This window comes from Bombina bombina, chromosome 2 (assembly GCF_027579735.1).
Source record: "Bombina bombina isolate aBomBom1 chromosome 2, aBomBom1.pri, whole genome shotgun sequence".
Taxonomy (NCBI): domain Eukaryota; kingdom Metazoa; phylum Chordata; class Amphibia; order Anura; family Bombinatoridae; genus Bombina; species Bombina bombina.
The window spans coordinates 202450338-202471297 of record NC_069500.1 but is presented as its reverse complement, the minus strand read 5'-3'; the positions used below and the strand labels follow the sequence as shown (position 1 = coordinate 202471297).

General features: G+C 37.1%; 1 protein-coding gene across 1 annotated transcript in view; it reads left to right on the top strand.

Moving 5' to 3' along the window:
- The window catches only part of MCCC2 (methylcrotonyl-CoA carboxylase subunit 2), a 248697-nt gene that overhangs the window by 10243 nt on the left and 217494 nt on the right, over nt 1-20960 (top strand). The window contains exons 6-7 of the mRNA XM_053701441.1: nt 2034-2146; nt 2687-2800. Of these exons, the coding sequence (XP_053557416.1) occupies nt 2034-2146; nt 2687-2800 (227 nt within the window). The remainder of the gene's footprint in view (nt 1-2033; nt 2147-2686; nt 2801-20960) is intronic.

Below are 20960 nucleotides of genomic sequence, written 5' to 3'. Positions count from 1 at the left end.
GCAAACTTCACCTGCATACAGCTAGTGAGATAATTCAGTGAGACCAGCTTTTTTTAAAAATGCTTACATCATTTCACAAGACTTGTGAGACAGTTTCAGACATACCCTGGGAACTCCCCTGTCTTTCACATTTTCTGTATTTTAAAATAGAGACAGTACAATATGCAATGTAAGATTTATACAAAGAATGATCTTAGTTTGTTAAAGTAACAGAAACTTTCAAAACAATCAGAATTTGTAAAATCACTGCTAGATCTAAATCTAAATGTATTAAAGTGAAGGTAGTGTTTGACGAATCAGTGCCCGTTTTTTTAATAATACTATTAAAAGCAGTGGCACAATTCATCAAACTTTACATTTCACTTATTTTGTTCAAATACTTATCTTTTAATCCTAACAGCCGATGCAGCGCTTCCTCCGCCCGTCACAAGCCCTCTTTGCGGGTCCAAAATGACGAATCCGGCTTCCTTCAATCATGGCGTTGTCTCAGGCCATGATTCCCCCGGGGGGAAATCCGTGATTGGAGGAAGCCGGATTCGTCATTTCTGGCGTATGAAGAGGCTTCCGACGGCCGGGGAATCACTGGTGCAGCTGTCAGGATTAAAAGGTAAGTATTTAAACAAAACAAGTGAAATATAAAGTTTGATGAATTAAAGTCCCCCTGTTTTTAATAGGATTATTAAAAACTGGGCACTGATTTGTCAAACATTACCTTCACTTTAAAATAGAAAATGCAAAACTTAAATGTTGTAATACTTAAATGACCCAGTTTGAAGTGTAAAGTAATATAAAATTCAAAACACAAAGTGCAACAAAACACTGATATCATGCAGTACTATATTGCACTGAGCTTGTCTCTCTTGAGACAGTGAGTTCTGCCCCTGTGAAGTCTGCATTACAATTTATCTCCAAGCAGGAGAATCTTAATCATCAGGCCCACGTTCTGCATACTCAATCTAACAGCAGAGAGGAGATAGGGAGACACACAGAGTTTACAGTCAGTCAGCAAATCAGCACAGATGAAATCACCAGGTAGCCTCTCAACCCTGTACACACAGACAGATTTGCACATCATCTGCCCATGAAACTCACCTCTTTCCTCTTGCAAAATAACAAGATAAGAAGCCATTTGCTACCAGAATTTCACTGTATAACAAAAAAAGAATCAAGCTGGTTTCAGAGAACCTTGCAAAAACAATGACTTAGAAGAAAACCCATTTGAACTCATGTTTAGAGTATTAAAAGGACATTTTAACTGCTGAGTACAACTACAGTAGAATGGTTACTACTCACCATATTAATGTTTTTCCTCCTGTGACTGCAGTTGTCTTCAAAGTTGTTTTATCCCCTAACATACTGTATCAGTTAGTGAAGCTCGGTATCTTCACACGTAGTGCTTACATTTTAGAGCTTATATTTATGTAAAATTTAAATTGTTAAAAAATCCCCTGCAAAAATGCAATGCTTCTGCTTTCTATTATATGAGCTGAACTTAAAGGGACATTAAACCCAAACTTTTTCTTTCATGATTCAGATAGAGAATACAATTTTAAACAACATTCCAATTTACTTATATTATCTAATTTGCTTCATTCTTTACATATCCTTTGTTGGATAAATAGCAATGCACATGAGTGAGCCAATCACACAAGGCATCTATGTGCAGCCACCAATCAGGAGCTACTGAGCCTATCTAGAAATGATTTTCAGCAAAAGATATCAAGAGAATGAAGCAAATTAGATAATAGAAGTAAATTAGAAAGTTGTTTAAAATTGCATGGTCTATCTGAATCGTGAAAGAAAAAAATTGGGTTTCATGTCCCTTTAACTGCAAGGTACAGCTGTCAAAAAGACGGCAACATCAGAGAGCTGTGCAAGTGCACTGCTTTTATTTCAGGGTTCATCAATACCTCACTACTGCACTTGTCTTACATATTTATAAATAAATAATATATACATTTTTAGATTTGGTTTTCTAGAGTAGAAGATATCTAACTCCACCAAAAAGATAATGAACAACATTCGTTTTCCAGTGGATTCTGGTGGAGCAAATCTACCTCGTCAAGCAGATGTATTTCCTGACCGGGATCATTTTGGTCGTATTTTCTTTAACCAGGCAAGAATGTCTTCACAAGGAATTTCTCAGGTAACCGGGAATTTTAATTACTTTTACACTTCTTGCTTTTAGGTGTCCAATTGTTTGGAATTTTTCTTTAGCCTTCTTATTTGTATTTTGGTTAGAGTGTAATTAATTTCTTAGACCTGTGAATAAACAACAATAAGCAAACAAAACTAATAATAAAAACTCTGCCATATTTTTATCTTGTCCAAAATCTGGAAGATCGTTTTTTAACTTGATTGTTTTGTTTTCGTTGCTCAGAAGGGTATACGATATACACATTTTGGTGTCACTTATTTAAACCTAATTTAGAGTCATTACAATGAGAAAAAATGCCCCCAGTAATTGTGAAGATTGATGTAGAAAATAAATCATATCTGAGTAAAAGTGCTCAAAATGAACAATACCACATGAAGGAGATAAATTATTTATTAGAAGAACATACTAGTGCAACAATAAAATACTGTTAGAGCATTTATCAGTGCTCAAATATATGTGTATTATACCTGGTGAAAGTAACCAGAGTCCTTTTAATACACTTTCATTGAATTTCTCATTTGGTTGTAGATTGCAGTAGTGATGGGATCTTGCACAGCAGGAGGAGCATACGTACCAGCTATGGCAGACGAAAGTATAATTGTTCGCAAGCAAGGGACCATTTTTTTGGGAGGGCCCCCATTGGTAAGTGTGATATAGTGGAATCTTAAACTATAGTAATGATTTGATGGATATAGGTAGCCTCAGTCCACCCCCCCCCCACCTCTGACCTCATTAATGAGGAATAGACCAACCCTGGAATATATTATTTAGTCAAAATATTGTTTACTCACATCTTAAAGTCTATGTTAGATTATTTTGTAGCACCTCTAGCAGTGGATTTCTCAGTTTTGACAAAACATACTGCTTTTTTTCATGTAATTGGCAAGAGTCCATGAGCTAGTGACGTATGGGATATACAATCCTACCAGGAGGGGCAAAGTTTCCCAAACCTTAAATGCCTATAAATACACCCCTCACCACACCCACAATTCAGTTTTACAAACTTTGCCTCCTATGGAGGTGGTGAAGTAAGTTTGTGCTTGATTTTCTTCTGCATTTTGCATTTTTGCAGCATTTTGAAGCCCGCTTCATCTCAGAGTACAATGTTTGTCAGAGGGATGTGAAGGGGGTATCACCTATTGGTTCTATGGTTTTCCTCACGGGAGATCTTTTCATAGGTTCTCTGTTATCGGTCGTAGACATTCATCTCCTACCTCCCTTTTTAGATCGACGATATACTCTCATATTCCATTACTTCTACTGATACTTTTTCAGTACTGGTTTGCCCATCTGCTATATGTGGATGGGTGTCTTTCGGTAAGTACGTATTGTTATTTAAGACACACTTAGCTATGGTTTGGCACTTTATGTATTAATATAAAGTTTTAAATATATGTATTGTACTTATATTTGCCATGAGTCAGGTTTATGTATATTTCCTTTTGCAGACTATCAGTTTCAAAATTGAAAAACATATTTAGGAAGTTATTTTTTCTTACCTGGAGTATAGTCTTTGCTTCAAATTAACTGCTTTTTCATTAATTTTCGCAGGCAGAATTAGGCTTGTGAGGTCGCAAAATGCTGATATTTATTGCGTCGTTCTTGGCGTGAGAATTTTTTTGCGCAAAGGTACGTTCGGTGACGCAAATTCGTCATTTCTGGGGTCTTAGTTGATGCCAGGTTTTCTTGCACAAGGTTGCGTCTGCCATGACGTGAGTTGCATAATTTCCGGATGTTGTTAGCGCCAACAAATTTAATTTTGCGTTGCTCGTCATACTTGGCACCAAATAATTTAATTATTTAAACCCCACTTCCTATATGCCTCTTGCCTTTTTTATGCTCAGAGGGCTATGCTGTTTGCATTTTTTTCCCATTCCTGAAACTGCCATATAAGGAAATTGATAATTTTGCTTTATATGTTGTTTTTTTATCTTACATTTGCAAGATGTCTCAATCTGATCCTGTCTCAGTAACCACTGTTGGAACCCTGCTGCCTGTAGTGTATCTATTGTAAGTTAGCAGAGATTATATCTCCAGCTGTAGTATGTAACAGTCGTCATAGTAAGCTTTTACATGCAGAGAATGTATCCATCAGTACTAGTACAATACCTGTTGTTCCTTCAACATCTAATGTACATGATATCCCTGCGAATATAAAATATTTTATTGCTGATGCGATTCTGAAGGCTTTGTCTGCTATTCCCCCTTCTAATAAACGTAAAAGGTCTTTTAAAACTTCTCATAAAGTTGATGAAATTTCAAATGACCAACAACATACTGAATTATCCTCCTCTGATGAGGATCTATCTGGTTCAGAAGATCCTACCTCAGATATTGACACTGACAAATCTGCTTATCTCAGATGGAGTATATTTGTTCCTTGTTAAGAGGTGTTGATTACTTTGGATATTGAGGAAACGTTTAAATTCTGTTTATAAACCTCCTGTGGTTACTCTAGAGGTTTTTACAGTTCCTGATGCTATTTCTGATATTATTTCAAAGGAATGGAATAGGTCTGGTACTACTTTTATTCCTTCTTCTAGGTTTAAAAAGTTGTATCCTTTGCCAGCAGTTAGGTTGGAGTTTTGTGAAAAAATCCATAAAGTTGATGGGGCTTTTTCTACTCTTGCCAAACGTTCTACTATTCCTATGGAAGATAGTACTTTTTTTAAGCACCCTTTAGATAGGAAACTTGAATCTTATCTAAGGAAAGCTTATATATTTTCTGGCTTCATTCTTAGGCCTGCTATATCCATGGCTGATGTTACAGCTGCATCAAGTTTTTGGTTGGAAAGCTTAACGCAACAGGAAACAGATCCTGATTTGTCTAGCATTGTTTGTTTGCTTCAACATGCTAATCATTTTATCTGTGATGCTATTTTTGATATCATCAATATTGATGTTAAATCTATGTCTTTAGCTTTTTTAGCTAGAAGAGCTTTGTGGCTCAAATATTGGAATGCTGACATGGTATCTAAGTCTAGATTACTATCTCTTTCTTTCCAAGGTAACAATTTATATTGTTTCTCAGTTGGATTTAATTATTTCAACTATCACTGGGGGGAAGGGAGTTTTTTTACCTCAGGATAAAAGATCTAAGGGTAAATCTAAAGCTTCTAATCGTTTTCGTTCTTTTCGACAGAATAAGGAACAGAAAGCCAATCCTTTCCCCAAAGAATCTGGTTCCAATTGGAAACCTTCAAGTTGGAATAAATCCAAGCCTTTTAAGAAACCAAAGCCAGCCCCCAAGTCTGCATGAAGGTGCAGCCGTCATTGCAGCTCAGCTGGTGGGGGCAGATTAAAAAATTTTCTTAACGGGGCATGGCTAGGCAGCGGCCATAGAAGGTCGCAATATCTGTGGCTCCTATAGTGATCTGCTCAATCCGCCGATTTAAGCAGCGGTTCTGCAATATCTACTGACATCCATTTCATATTTGACAAGTCAGGGAAGAGCTGCAATGAACCATACTACATTTGCAGAATTTATGACCTGTAGGACCCAGATCAGGTCCGTTGAGATCTTAGGCGGCGGCCTTCGAATAAGATTTCAACTCCCCCCCCGTGCATCAGGGTATAACAGTCTTTTATAGACTGCGTACTATTCTAAAGAAGGGAACCTTCCTATCGGACATACTGAATACTGATAAGAGTGTTTGAAGGGGAGTTATACCAGTAACGTTGCAAAATGGGGGCCCTAAACAGGTGGGAAGGCAAGATGGTGCAGATTATAGGGGATCACTACCGGAGTCTAGAAGCAGAACTATGTAAGATCCTCTTGAATCCTGCAGCTACTGTGGCCCCACCATGTGTATATAACTACAAAAATACACCACCCCGGTCAAGCTTGCCCAGCAATAAGACTCATGAATGCTACAGACAAGCTGGTAACAACCGCTACACACATACAGATGTACCGGGGCTTGCATTTATAAAGCCAGATGTGTCTAATATACAGACTTCTTCCTGCCACCAGAAGGACGATGCAAGCCTAGTTAATAAAAGACCCTCACCCACCCTGGACTCCCAATGGAAGGGCCATGGGGCTGCGGAAACCTGGACCCGCGATGTGCAGCCACCTATACCACAACAGCCGATGAGAGCCGAACATGAGAAGCAAACGGAGGTGTTTTCTGCGCTAACTTGGGTGACAGCTTACATCAGAGAGGTGCCTACGGCCGATGCTGAGATGCAGAGACGGACCTACAGTAGTGTTGCAATCCCCAGTCTGCTCCCGCCTATCCATCCACCCTTGATTGCGATTGGTGCTGAAAGAAAAATGAGTGGAGAGCTCATTGCCGATCTGGGATGCCATAACGAGGGTCCCCCACACTCAGCACTCCCCATCAGAGGGAGATCTCGCCAAGCCGTCCGACACGGAGTAGGCTGATTGACACTCAAAGTTCATCTCATTATTGGTACAGCTGAGCTGGAGAAGTCAGGGTGAATTTCTGATACCATTATATGAGGACATTGTGAGAACCAGTACGTGTGTAACGAATAAGCTGTTATATATATATATATATATATATATATGATGACTTTTAGTCGGAGATATGAATGGCAGCTACGGATGGCTCAAACTGTCCCTGTTAAAGGAACATTAAACCCAAAATTTTTCTTTCATGATTCTGGTAGAGAATATAATTGCAAACAACATTCCAATTTACTTCTATTATCTAATTTGCTTCATACTTTAGATATCCTTTGTTAAAGAAATAGCAATGCACACGGGCAAGCCAATCACATGAGGCGTCTTTGTGCAGCCACCAATCAGAAGCTACTGAGCCTATCTAGATATGCTTTTCAGGAAATAATATCAAGAGAATGAAGCAAATTAGATAATAGAAGTAAATTAGAAAATTGTTTAAAAATGTATTCTCTATCTGAATCATGAAAGAAAAAATTTGGGTTTATTGTCTCTCTAAGTACTTTATTCATATACACTATTTGTATCTATTGGTCTTAGTTTTTTTTTTTTTTAGAACGTTATGTATTCCACATGTTTTTTCACCTAGCTAAGCTGTCCTTGGGTCATATTTATGTTGTAATTTATTTTCTGTTTGACCCAAATTATTCCTAGTCTAATCTATAGATATTGCATATTGCTATGTTCCGTCAGGGGATGCTAGCCTACTTAATGACGCTACTTCTACGTTCTATCGTTATATCTATTAGGCTGGGGGTATGAACCTTATTATTTCATTCACTTATTGTACCCACCTTATCTGTTCACAATTCCAAACTTGTTATGCTCTAGGGATGAAATGTGATAGAATGATTCACTAGGAGGAGCATGTAATTCCTAGCCTTTATGTCCTTTCTGAGAAATTGGAATTGATAACTTTGCTGTATTTTGTCAAGTATACTAATACATATTTATAGTGTTAGTCGCTCACTACACCCTTATTATAGGTTAAGTATCTCTATATAAGTAGGACTAGATGGGTTTAAACATTACAAAGTTAACCGACAAGGGACAATATAGGTAATAATTTAGCTTAATACAGTCACTTATGACCAACAATAATATACTAGTGAGTAGATCCCCACCATCTCATTTAAATCCCTTACCTGGGATTCATGATTCTGGTAGAGAATATAATTGCAAACAACATTCCAATTTACTTCTATTATCTAATTTGCTTCATACTTTAGATATCCTTTGTTAAAGAAATAGCAATGCACACGGGCAAGCCAATCACATGAGGCGTCTTTGTGCAGCCACCAATCAGAAGCTACTGAGCCTATCTAGATATGCTTTTCAGGAAATAATATCAAGAGAATGAAGCAAATTAGATAATAGAAGTAAATTAGAAAATTGTTTAAAAATGTATTCTCTATCTGAATCATGAAAGAAAAAATTTGGGTTTATTGTCTCTCTAAGTACTTTATTCATATACACTATTTGTATCTATTGGTCTTAGTTTTTTTTTTTTTTAGAACGTTATGTATTCCACATGTTTTTTCACCTAGCTAAGCTGTCCTTGGGTCATATTTATGTTGTAATTTATTTTCTGTTTGACCCAAATTATTCCTAGTCTAATCTATAGATATTGCATATTGCTATGTTCCGTCAGGGGATGCTAGCCTACTTAATGACGCTACTTCTACGTTCTATCGTTATATCTATTAGGCTGGGGGTATGAACCTTATTATTTCATTCACTTATTGTACCCACCTTATCTGTTCACAATTCCAAACTTGTTATGCTCTAGGGATGAAATGTGATAGAATGATTCACTAGGAGGAGCATGTAATTCCTAGCCTTTATGTCCTTTCTGAGAAATTGGAATTGATAACTTTGCTGTATTTTGTCAAGTATACTAATACATATTTATAGTGTTAGTCGCTCACTACACCCTTATTATAGGTTAAGTATCTCTATATAAGTAGGACTAGATGGGTTTAAACATTACAAAGTTAACCGACAAGGGACAATATAGGTAATAATTTAGCTTAATACAGTCACTTATGACCAACAATAATATACTAGTGAGTAGATCCCCACCATCTCATTTAAATCCCTTACCTGGGTCCAGTGATATAAAGTACATCACAGCGCCCTATTTAAGCTTTGAACTATCTTGAAACTACACAAAAAGTCAGTCTAAGTTTATTCCTCACATAGAATATACATGGAATACGACATTCTGCCTCATATTAGGCTCCTGACTTTTTAAGCATTGGAAGTATAGATACTTGAGGAGTCGTTCAAACTGTTCCTATTTCAATGGCGTGTTGTCTGCGGCCGGGATAGCACACCAATATATTATATGGAGGACCCCTACTACTAATATGGGTTACTACTAGTCTGTACATAGGTCAGTGTACTCTACTGAATTCTTATTCTCACCATTGTCCCTAAAATAGTTGGTACACACTTAGACAATGAGAAGTCACTTATTCTATTATATTGGTATTGATAATTACCTATCTGCTGACCCTAGATTGCTACATATAATTATATTTTTATTATATTTCCTTCACATCTCTCAGTACCTAGTGATAATGTTTGGTGTTAGCCCTCCCCCGAATGGGTATCTTAAAATACTTGTCTTTTGACATAGCATTCTTTTTATGCAAGATATTTTTACCGTTCCCTATCTTGTGGAACCCTATGATGTTTGTATGCGTAAAGATGTTTTACTTTAATTCCTCCCCCAAATGCATTCCCTAAAACCCTAGTAATGATGGTTTCCTTCTCAATTTAATTTTCAACTTATAAAAGAAACCCACCAATTTTCTCTTCCTCACTTCCCCTCTCTAATTTTCTTGGATTTCAAGCGGCCCAAGAGTGGCCGGTACAGTATAAATGAGGGGACACTTTTCTCTACTAAGTCTTATTTTGTACAACTACAGTCCTGTGGGTCCAAAAGTGACCCTCACAGATATTTCTCTTTTTCCCCTACATGCCCCCAGATATTTTTCTTTCTATAGTTTCAGCAGTCCAAGAGAGGCTGCTTGAGTTTAGCTGGGGTAATATGTGTTAGATTATATGCAAATATGAGGGGAACTTCTCTATACAATTATAAAATAAAAAAATGGGACTAAGTTATCTAGCATTTGTTATATCTGTTTATAGTCTAATCTTTGTGCCTTGCCACTTGAGTGTTATGATTGTGATGTACTCACTTATGTATACAGTACATAGCGGCCATGGTATTTATTATTTTCCTTGACTATGGTTATCATTTTTTTTTTTTAAGCAAATTATGCTTTCATTGTATTTTCTTTATGCCTCAATAAAAAATATTAATATAAAAAAAAAAAAAAAAAAAATTTCCAAAACATTTGGGCAGATTCTGTCCAAAATCAATGGATTCAGAGTATTGTCTCTCAAGGGTATCGAATAGGTTTCAGAGTAAAACCTCCTGTGAGAAGATTTTTCTCTCACACGTTCCGGCAAATCCAGTGAAGGCACAGGCTTTCAGATCTAGAGCTTTCAGAGGTAATCATAATAGTTCCGTTTCAGGAACAGGGTCTGGGGTTTTATTCAAATCTATTCATTGTCCCAAATAAAAGAAAATTCATTCAGGCCAGTTCTGGATCTGAAAATTTTGAATCGTTTTGTAAGAGTACCAACTTTCAAAATGGTGACTATAAGGACTATTCTGCCTTTTGTTCAGCAAGGTCATTATAAGTCCAATATAGACTTACAGGATGCATATCTTCATATTCTGATTCACTCAGACCACTATTGGTTTCTGAGATTCTCTTTTCTAGACGAGCATTACCAATTTGTCACTTTTCCATTTGGCATAGCGACAGCTCAAAGCATTTTTTCAAAGGTTCTCGGTGCCCTACTCTCTGTAATCAGAGAACAGGGTATTGCAGTGTTTCCTTATTTGGACAATATCTTGGTACTAGCTCAGTCTTTACATTCTGCTGAATCTCACACAAATCAACTAGTGTTGTGTCTTCAAAGACATGGTTGGAGGATCAATTTACCAAAAAGTTCCTTGATTCCTCAGACAAGGGTCACCTTTTTAGGTTTCCAGATAGATTCAGTGTCCATTACTCTGTCTCTAACAGACAAGAGACGAATAAAATTGGTTTCAGCTTGTCGATACCTTCAGTCTCAATCATTCCCTTCAGGGGCTATGTGCATGGAAGTTTTAGGTCTCATGACTGCAGCATCGGACGTGATCCCCTTTGCTCGTTTTCATATGAGACCTCTTCAGCTTTGTATGCTGAATCAATTGTGCAGGGATTATACAAAGATATCACAATTAATATTCTTAAATCCCAATGTTTGACTCTCTCTGACTTGGTGGTTAGATCACCATCGTATTGTTCAAGGGGCCTCTTTTGTTCGTCCAACCTGGACTGTAATCACAACAGATGCAAGTCTTTCAGGTTGGGGAGCTGTCTGGAGATCTCTGACAGCACAAGGGGTTTGGAAATCTCAAGAGGCGAGGTTACCATTCAATATTTTAGAACGCCATGCTATTTTCAGGACTCTTCAGGTTTGGCCTCTGTTGAAGAGAGAACCATTCATTTGTTTTCAGACAGACAATATCACAACTGTGGCATATGTCAATCATCAGGTTGGGACTCACAGTCCCCTAGCTATGAAAGAAGTATCTCAGATACATTCTTGGGCGGAATCTAGCTCTTGTATAATTTCCGTGGTACATATCCCAGGTGTAGACAATTGGGAAGCGGATTATCTCAGCCGTCTGACTTTACATCCGGGGGAGTGGTCTCTCCATCCAGATGTGTTTTTTCAGATTGTTCAGATGTGGGGTCTTCCAAAATAGATCTGATGGCTTCCCATCTAAACAAGAAACTTCCCAGGTACTTGTCCAGGTCCCGGGATCCTCAGGTGGAGTCGTGGATGCGTTAGCAGTTCCTTGGTTTTACCAACCTTCTTATATCTTCCCGCCTCTAGTTCTTCTTCCAAGAGTGATCTCCAAGATAATCATGGAACAATTTTTTGTGTTTCTGGTAGCACCAGCATGGCCTCACACGTTTTGGTATGCGGTTCTTGTCCGGATGTCCAGTTGCCAACCTTGGCCACTTCCTTTAAGACCAGATCTTCTGTCTCAAGGAACGTTTTTCCATCAGGATCTCAAATTGTTAAATTTGAAGGTATGGAAATTGAACGCTTAGTGCTTAGTCATAGAGGTTTCTCTGACTCAGTGATTGATACTATGTTACAGGCTCGTAAATCTGTTTCTAGGAAGATTTATTATCGAGTTTGCAAGACTTATATTTCATGGTGTTCTTCTCATAAATTCTCCTGGCATTCTTTTAGAATTTTACAGTTTCTTCAGGATGGTTTGGATAAAGGTTTGTCTGCAAGTTCCTTGAAGGGACATATCTCTGCTCTTTCTGTTTTATTTCACAGAAAGATTGCTAAGCTTCCTGATACTCACTGTTTTGTGCAGACTTTGGTACGTATCAAGCCTGTTATTAAATCAATCTCTCCTCCTTGGAGTCTTAATTTGGTTTTGAAGGCGTTACAGGCTCCTCCTTTTGAGCCTATGCATTCTTTGGATATTAAACTACTTTCTTGGAAAGGGTTGTTCATTTTGGCTATCTCTTCTGCTAGAAGAGTTTCCGTATTATATGCTCTTTCTTGTGAGTCTCCTTTTCTGATTTTCCATCAGGATAAGGCAGTTTTGTGGACTTCATTTAAATGTTTACCTAAAGTTGTGAATTCTAACAACATTAATAGGGAAATTGTTGTTCCCTCCTTGTGTCCTAATCTTAAGAATTCTTTGGAGAGATCCTTACATTCTCTGTATGTTGTAAGAGCTTTGAAATATTATGTTGAAGCTACTAAAAATTTCAGGAAGACTTCTAGTCTATTTGTTGTCTTTTCTGGTCCTAGGAAAGGTCAGAAAGCTTCTGCCATTTCCTTGGCATCCTGGTTAAAGCTTTTGATTCATCAGGCTTATTTGGAGTCGGGTCAGGCCCTGCCTCAGAGAATCACAGTTCATTCTACTAGATCATTATACTAGATGTATAAAGCACAATTATATTTCCAGTTCCTTTTTTTGATGCTTTTTACTCCTTTTTCTATCACCCCACTACTTGGCTATTCGTTAAACTGAATTGTGGGTGTGGTGAGGGGTGTATGTATAGGCATTTTGAGGTTTGGGAAACTTTGCCCCTCCTGGTAGAATTGTATATCCCATACATCACTAGCTCATGGACTATTGCCAATTTGAAAGAAATTAATTTATCAGGTAAGTTCTTAAATAAATTATGTTTTTCTCTTGAGGATATTATCTTCCTTTCATCCCTTTATATCTATCAGTTGTAAAGCTAAAATTATTAATGTCTGTATGGAATCATTGATGGAGTTGCTCAAACAGAAATCTTTTGCCTCTAATATTTTGCACAAGCTTAATTTTATCCAATCAGCAAGTCATTTTTTTGTGATGCTTCAGTCAATCCATTACACATATCAATGAGAACCTCAACATTTGCAGTTCATGCACTTTGGCTTAAAACCTGATGAGCTGTGTCTAAGTATAAGCTGCTTACCTTAGTGTCTGAATGTTTGGTTCAGGCTTTGAAGCCAGAAAATGAAAATCATAGTGTAAAAGGATCACTTGTCCTGATACCTTGGGTAAGTCACTAAGGTTTGTGTCTGAAATGTAATTTGAAGATATAGTTTTCATTTGGATACAGAATCAAGTTTCACCTCTTTCCCTCAGACCCTCAAGGTTGTAGAATCACATCACAGTGGTGAATAAAGTTGTCCCATTTTATTTAAAGACTCACCAATTTCATCCTGTTCGTGACCTTGAGTCTCTCAAAAAGTTTCTATGATCCCCTTCATTTAGAATAGTGCAATTTCGCCAGAGATCAATAGCATCTTACATGATACCCAAATGCTGAAACACTTGAAACTGATGCAGCATAGCTGTAAAAAGCTGACTAGAATATATCACCTGAACATCTCTATGTAAAAGATATTTTACCTCAAAATATCCTAAGTATTCACACCCCATTGTAAAGGACTTTAACCCCTTAACGACCAAGGACGTATAGCGTACGTCCTACAAAAAAACAGTCGTTAACGTCCAAGGACGTACCCTGTATGTCCTCAGGGATTTCAAGCGGTTGAAGCGATTCTGATCGCTTCCAGCCGCTTTCAGGGTATTGCAGCAAAGCCTCGATATTAAGGCATCGTGCAATACCCTTTTTTTAACAACCGATGCAGAGAGAGCCACTCTGTGGCCCTCTCTGCAACTGCAGCGATGGTGCCCATCGTTGGTCGGTGGTATTGCAGGGAGGCGGGTGGGCGGCCCTTCGCTGGAGGATATCCTGCAGAGTTGGGCGGAATTGCATGCACTGGCGCGTGCGCACGATGGCGGGAGCAGATGGGACCGCTACACTATGGGACTTGCAAAGTGTAAAGGGAAGGAGGGAGAGGGGGAAATGTTATCCAAGGGATCTGGGAGGGGGTGGGGGGTAGGTTTTTAGGGGGAGCAGCTACACTACAGAAAAATTGTTTTTTTTAATTATTTTTTTTAATACAAAAAGCTAATTGTATGGCAAAGATGGCGGCAAATAGGTAAAGGGGGGAGGTTTAGAGAGCTGTTTGGGTGGGATCAGGGAGGTTGGGGGCTAAAGGGGGATCCTACACGGCAGAATATATATTTTTTTAAAAAAAAAAGCCTTTTATTTTAGTACTGGCAGTACTTAAGATGGCGGGGAAAATTGTAGGGTGGGGGAGTGAAGAGAGATGTTTGGGAGGGATCAGGGGGTGTGATGTGTCAGGTGGGAGGCTAGTCTCTACACTAAAGCTAAAATTAACCCTACAAGCGCCCTAAATGCTACCTAATTAACCCCTTTACTGCTGGGCATAATACAAGTGTGGTGCGCAGCAGCATTTAGCGGCCTTCTAATTACCAAAAAGCAATGCCAAAGCCATATACAGGGAGTGCAGAATTATTAGGCAAGTTGTATTTTTGAGGATTAATTTTATTATTGAACAACAACCATGTTCTCAATGAACCCAAAAAACTCATTAATATCAAAGCTGAATAGTTTTGGAAGTAGTTTTTAGTTTGTTTTTAGTTATAGCTATTTTAGGGGGATATCTGTGTGTGCAGGTGACTATTACTGTGCATAATTATTAGGCAACTTAACAAAAAACAAATATATACCCATTTCAATTATTTATTTTAACCAGTGAAACCAATATAACATCTCAACATTCACAAATATACATTTCTGACATTCAAAAACAAAACAAAAACAAATCAGTGACCAATATAGCCACCTTTCTTTGCAAGGACACTCAAAAGCCTGCCATCCATGGATTCTGTCAGTGTTTTGATCTGTTCACCATCAACATTGCGTGCAGCAGCAACCACAGCCTCCCAGACACTGTTCAGAGAGGTGTACATTTGATGATGGACCACAGGTTCTCAATGGGGTTCAGATCAGGTGAACAAGGAGGCCATGTCATTAGATTTTCTTCTTTTATACCCTTTCTTGCCAGCCACGCTGTGGAGTACTTGGACGCGTGTGATGGAGCATTGTCCTGCATGAAAATCATGTTTTTCTTGAAGGATGCAGACTTCTTCCTGTACCACTGCTTGAAGAAGGTGTCTTCCAGAAACTGGCAGTAGGACTGGGAGTTGAGCTTGACTCCATCCTCAACCCGAAAAGGCCGCACAAGCTCATCTTTGATGATACCAGCCCAAACCAGTACTCCACCTCCACCTTGCTGGCGTCTGAGTCGGACTGGAGCTCTCTGCCCTTTACCAATCCAGCCACGGGCCCATCCATCTGGCCCATCAAGACTCGCTCTCATTTCATCAGTCCATAAAACCTTAGAAAAATCAGTCTTGAGATATTTCTTGGCCCAGTCTTGACGTTTCAGCTTGTGTGTCTTGTTCAGTGGTGGTCGTCTTTCAGCCTTTCTCACCTTGGCCATGTCTCTGAGTATTGCACACCTTGTGCTTTTGGGCACTCCAGTGATGTTGCAGCTCTGAAATATGGCCAAACTGGTGGCAAGTGGCATCTTGGCAGCTGCACGCTTGACTTTTCTCAGTTCATGGGCAGTTATTTTGCGCCTTGGTTTTTCCACACGCTTCTTGCGACCCTGTTGACTATTTTGAATGAAACGCTTGATTGTTCGATGATCACGCTTCAGAAGCTTTGCAATTTTAAGAGTGCTGCATCCCTCTGCAAGATATCTCACTATTTTTGACTTTTCTGAGCCTGTCAAGTCCTTCTTTTGACCCATTTTGCCAAAGGAAAGGAAGTTGCCTAATAATTATGCACACCTGATATAGGGTGTTGATGTCATTAGACCACACCCCTTCTCATTACAGAGATGCACATCACCTAATATGCTTAATTGGTAGTAGGCTTTCGAGCCTATACAGCTTGGAGTAAGACAACATGCATAAAGAGGATGATGTGGTCAAAATACTCATTTGCCTAATAATTCTGCACACAGTGTATATCTTCTATTTCTGAACAAAGGGAATCCCAGAGAAGCATTTACAACCATTTGTGCCATAATTGCACAGGTTGTTTGTAAATAATTTTAGCGTGAAACCTAAAGTTTGTAAAAAAGTGAACAATTCGTTTTTTTTTTTTATCGTATCTGGCAGTGACATGGTGGCATGAATTATGCCAAAATGGGCCTAGATCAGTACTTCTCTACTACACTAAAGCTAAAATTAACCCTACAAGCTCCCTAATTAACCCTTTTACTGCTGGGCATAATACACGTGTGATGCGCAGCGGCATTTAGCGGCCTTCTAGTTACCAAAAAGCATTGTCAAAGCCATATATGGCTGCTATTTCTGAACAAAGGGGATCCCAGAGAAGCATTTACAACCATTTGTGCCATAATTGCACAAGCTGTTTGTAAATAACTTCAGTGAGAAACCTAAAGTTTGTGAAAAAGTGAACAATTTTATTTATTTGATCGCATTTGGCGGTGAAATGGTGGCATGAAAATATACCAAAATGGGCCTAGATCAATACTTTGGGTTGTCTACTAAAAACAAATATTTACATGTGAAGATTTATTTAGGGATTCCTGACAGATATCAGTGTTACAATGTAACTATCGCTAATTAAAAAAAAAAAAAAAATGGTTGGGAAAAAACAAAGTGCTACTTTGTATTTATTGCCCTATAACTTGCAAAAAAAAAAAAAAAGCAAAGAACATGTAAACATTGTGTATTTCTTAACTCAGGACAAAATTTAGAAACTATTTAGCACGGTTGTTTTTTGTTGATTGTAGATGTGTAACAGATTTTGGGGGTCAAAGTTAGAAAAAGTGTTTTTTTTCAATTTTTTCATCATATTTGACAAAATAAATTTATAGGAAATTATAGGTGTATATATAAGATATGATGAAAATAATGGTATATTTAAAAAGTAAATTTAATGACGAGAAAAATGGTACATAATATGTGTGGGTACAGTTAACGAGTAAGAGGAAAATTACAGCTAAACGCAAACACCGCAGAAATGTTAAAATAGCTCTGGAATTGGTTCTCAGATCGAGTTAAGGCCCATTTCCCCTCAGAGTACAAGTTGCTTGTTGGAGGGATGTATTTGGAGTATTGGAAGTGACATATATTTCACCAATGGGCATTTAGTCACAAGTACTTTATATTTATTTACTTGGCACTCTATAAGCCATTTAGGTTATCACTATTTATATTGTTAACTATGTACCTAGACTGATATTTCCCCACTTAAAGTGTTAATATGTTTATTTTTAATTGCAGCATTTCTTTCACGCTCATACATTTTTTGACGTTTCAGCGTTTTCACACACGTACATTTTGACGCACGCTAGTTTTTTCACACACGTACATTTTTTGATGCACGCTGACACATGCCAGTCTTTGGGTCTGCGTGAGTCGGCATGATATTGTCCTTACTTTTTGTTGCCATTTTCTATTAAATAGACGTAAGTTTGAGACGCGCCTCCCTTTACAAGTGTGCTGCCTGGATGCAAGATGTACTTGTCTTATATTTTTGATTTTTCAAATTGTATGTTTTTAACAGCCCCTTTCTTCTAGAGCTCTTTTAATGGGGATATTATCATTTAACTTTGTTTTCTGCATTTAACTTTATTATTAGTTATTTGCAGTTGTGGTAGCTTGTAATTCTGTCCCAGATGGGTCATTTGAACATTTTACTACCAGTATTTGGGGCCAGATTACGAGGGAAGAGCAAATGTTTGTGTGGGAGCAATAAGGGGTTTATCATGGGGGTTTGCGCTTGTCGGTGATATTAAAAGCTGAAAATAAATGCAATCGCTTGAGCGCAATCGCGATTTAAACTAGAATGATTACCGCGACTTCAGAGCTATGGTAAACTGTTTTGGGAAACGAAAAATTTGCTCAAAACACACAAAAAATGCATTACAAAGTATAGTTACACTCATAATGCTATATAATAAAAATTATTAGAAAAAAATATTGCACACATAAAGGCTCAAAAATATGAGATCTCAGGTGTTAGAAAAAAAAAAGACAGGCAAAGGGCTTTAACATAGACGTGTGTATATATATATATATATATATATATATATATATATATATATATATATATATATATCTTTTAAAATGTATATGTGTGTGTGTGAGTTTATGTGTAAATATGTATTTATGTATATACAGACATATAAACACAGAAATACATATGTACACACATATATTGACATATATATAAGTTCATTGGAGCCCTTTGCAGTTAAGTAGAGAACATGAAAAAACATATTTATGCAATAATCATTTTTAATAAAGGTTTTATCTATGTATTTAATGTAAATATTTCACATTCTAGTGTTCCTTACATAGCAAAATAAAAGCATTTATATATGTATAAATTCCTATATATATATATATATATATATGTAAATATCTATACCTAAATATAATCATGTATAAGTATATATTGTACCAAAAAAACATCAGCTATATGTAGAAATTTGTATTTATGAATAAATAGAACAGATTCTTGTATGTGAAAAACATTGGCATGTGAAATATTCATATTTGCGCACATGAGAATATTCTATCAGGTTTGCGCGCAAGTTGGGTTAGTTTTCCCCCCCACTTTTTTTTGCTCTATTGACTTCTATGGGGGAACACATGAACGAGCACATGATATTCTAAGTTAGTCTTTTTGCACTTGTTGGGATAGCGTGTGAGCGGAAACATTTTTTTTCCAACTCATAATACTTCTAGCGCAATAAACGCTCGAGCACTCCACTAGTAATCTGGCCCTAAATGTTTAGATTGTTATATGCTAAGGTATTTCCTTCAGCAATCTTATGTAATAAATGTATTAATGTTTTAATGCATTCTGACTATTACTACTACTGTTCTTGCTTCAAAGGGTATTATTGCTCCTTCTGTTTGTTCCTTACAGAAAGTATATATTCTACTTTTTCTCCTGGAATTATGAACTTCATTTGAACAATAGTGCTGAAATGATTGTGGCCATGCCTCATTCAACTAAGTGTATAAGGTCAATTCAGAATTTACCTTCTTCTAGTTCTTAACCTGATACGGTCAATGTTTTTAGTTATGAGGCTGCTGTGTCCTCAGAGTGGGTGTTTTTTCTTTGTTGATCAAGAGTCTTACTCTGATCTTTTTACCAACATCCTTTTATTTCATTTTATGTTAAACACATTCATTCTCTTTTTAATGGTATTTTTCCTTCTTGTTTACATGATCCTAAAGTAAATGGGGATATACAAGTTAAATGTTTTATACTGTTTAATAACTTTGTGCATTTCTTTTCCCTGTTGCATTTTCTGAGATCATAATTTTTATTTCTTCTCAAGACTTCTATTATTGAGTTTTGGGAAGTTAATTCCAAAATGGTTGGGGCCATTTTTACTCTGGCTATATGTTCTAGCATTCCTATGAAATATAGTTCTTCCTTTATATAGTCCCTTTAGTTAGGAAGTTAATTTCCTTCCTTAGGAGGGCTAATTTTCAAACAAGTTATATTTTCAGTCCAGTGATATCTATTGCTGATGTGGCTGTTGCTTGATTTTTGTCTTTCTAGGCAGTTTTCTTTTGATTCTGCCAGTGAGATGTATTAAACCTCTTATGTTGTTTAAATGTGCAACAGATTTCTTTTGTTGTCATTCATTAATGCTAGAGTATGACTTTAAGTTATTTTTTAAGAATAGTTTTGTGTAGTAAGTGCGCTAAAAAGGAAGCTAAAGGTATCCAAAATATTAGGTTTATCTAGTGTATATATTAAAATAGTCAAAGTGCAAAGTGTAATACGTGTGATAAAAGTTCTGCAGTCCTATTGACAAAAAAAGGGGGGGGAATGTAACAGTGTCCGTGAAATATATAATGGTGTTGAAATTCCTACTATAGGATGATGATAGTTAAGCGGTCTAACAAATGTGTACTATTTAAGAAAAAATAAATACGTAAAAATATGTGGCAAATAGCAGTGTAACAATATATTTGTGAGAAAGTATACTGTGATACTAAAAAGTGAATATATAGTTACTTTCTAGCGAAAGTGTTGAGAATAAACAATGTGTTTAACTGTAGTGTAAAAAACATACACTGTGAATATAACTAGATATCAAAAAGACTAAAATATCTAAAAATAACTTGCAGCCTAAATCATATATAAAAAGTATTTATTTATACACAGCCATAGTCAATTTTAAGCTAAAACAAGGGGACGTCTCCCCAGAAATAAAAATAATAAAATCAATATTAAACAGGTTGATATTCCACACCAGATACTTTGTAAGCAAAAAACTTTGCTGAAGAAATGTATTTGTAATCCACTCTGTTTATGCAGGGAAAAGCAGTCTCTTTTTATTACATCAAACCTTTTTGTGAAATGATCTTGAAAAAGCTCCCTGGTGAGCGAAACGCGTTGATCTGAGTGGCTGTGTTATTTGACAAAAAATATCACTTGAATGAGGACATTCTGCATCTAAAGACTTTTTCATCGCTTTGCTTATTAACCCGGGTTATCCACATATTTACAATCTCCTACACTCTCCTTTTTTTCCTGCGTGCATTAAGCACTAAGTGCAGGGAATTACTTCTGGGTGGAATAAGAGAAAAAATAATTATCTCTAAACACTAACGATTCAAATATCCAGAAAGCCGATAATCACGGTAACTGCTGTTGAAGTTTACCGATGACGTCAGACGCCAAGACGCACGCGGCGCACTGATTCGGTTTGGAAACTTGAAGCGGAACACAAGATATTGGGACCACACGAGTGGTGAAGTAAGTAAAAAGAACCTTAAAGCATTAAGATTAATAAGGTTTAATGACTGTATCCTGCTATAAGAAGTCTAAATAT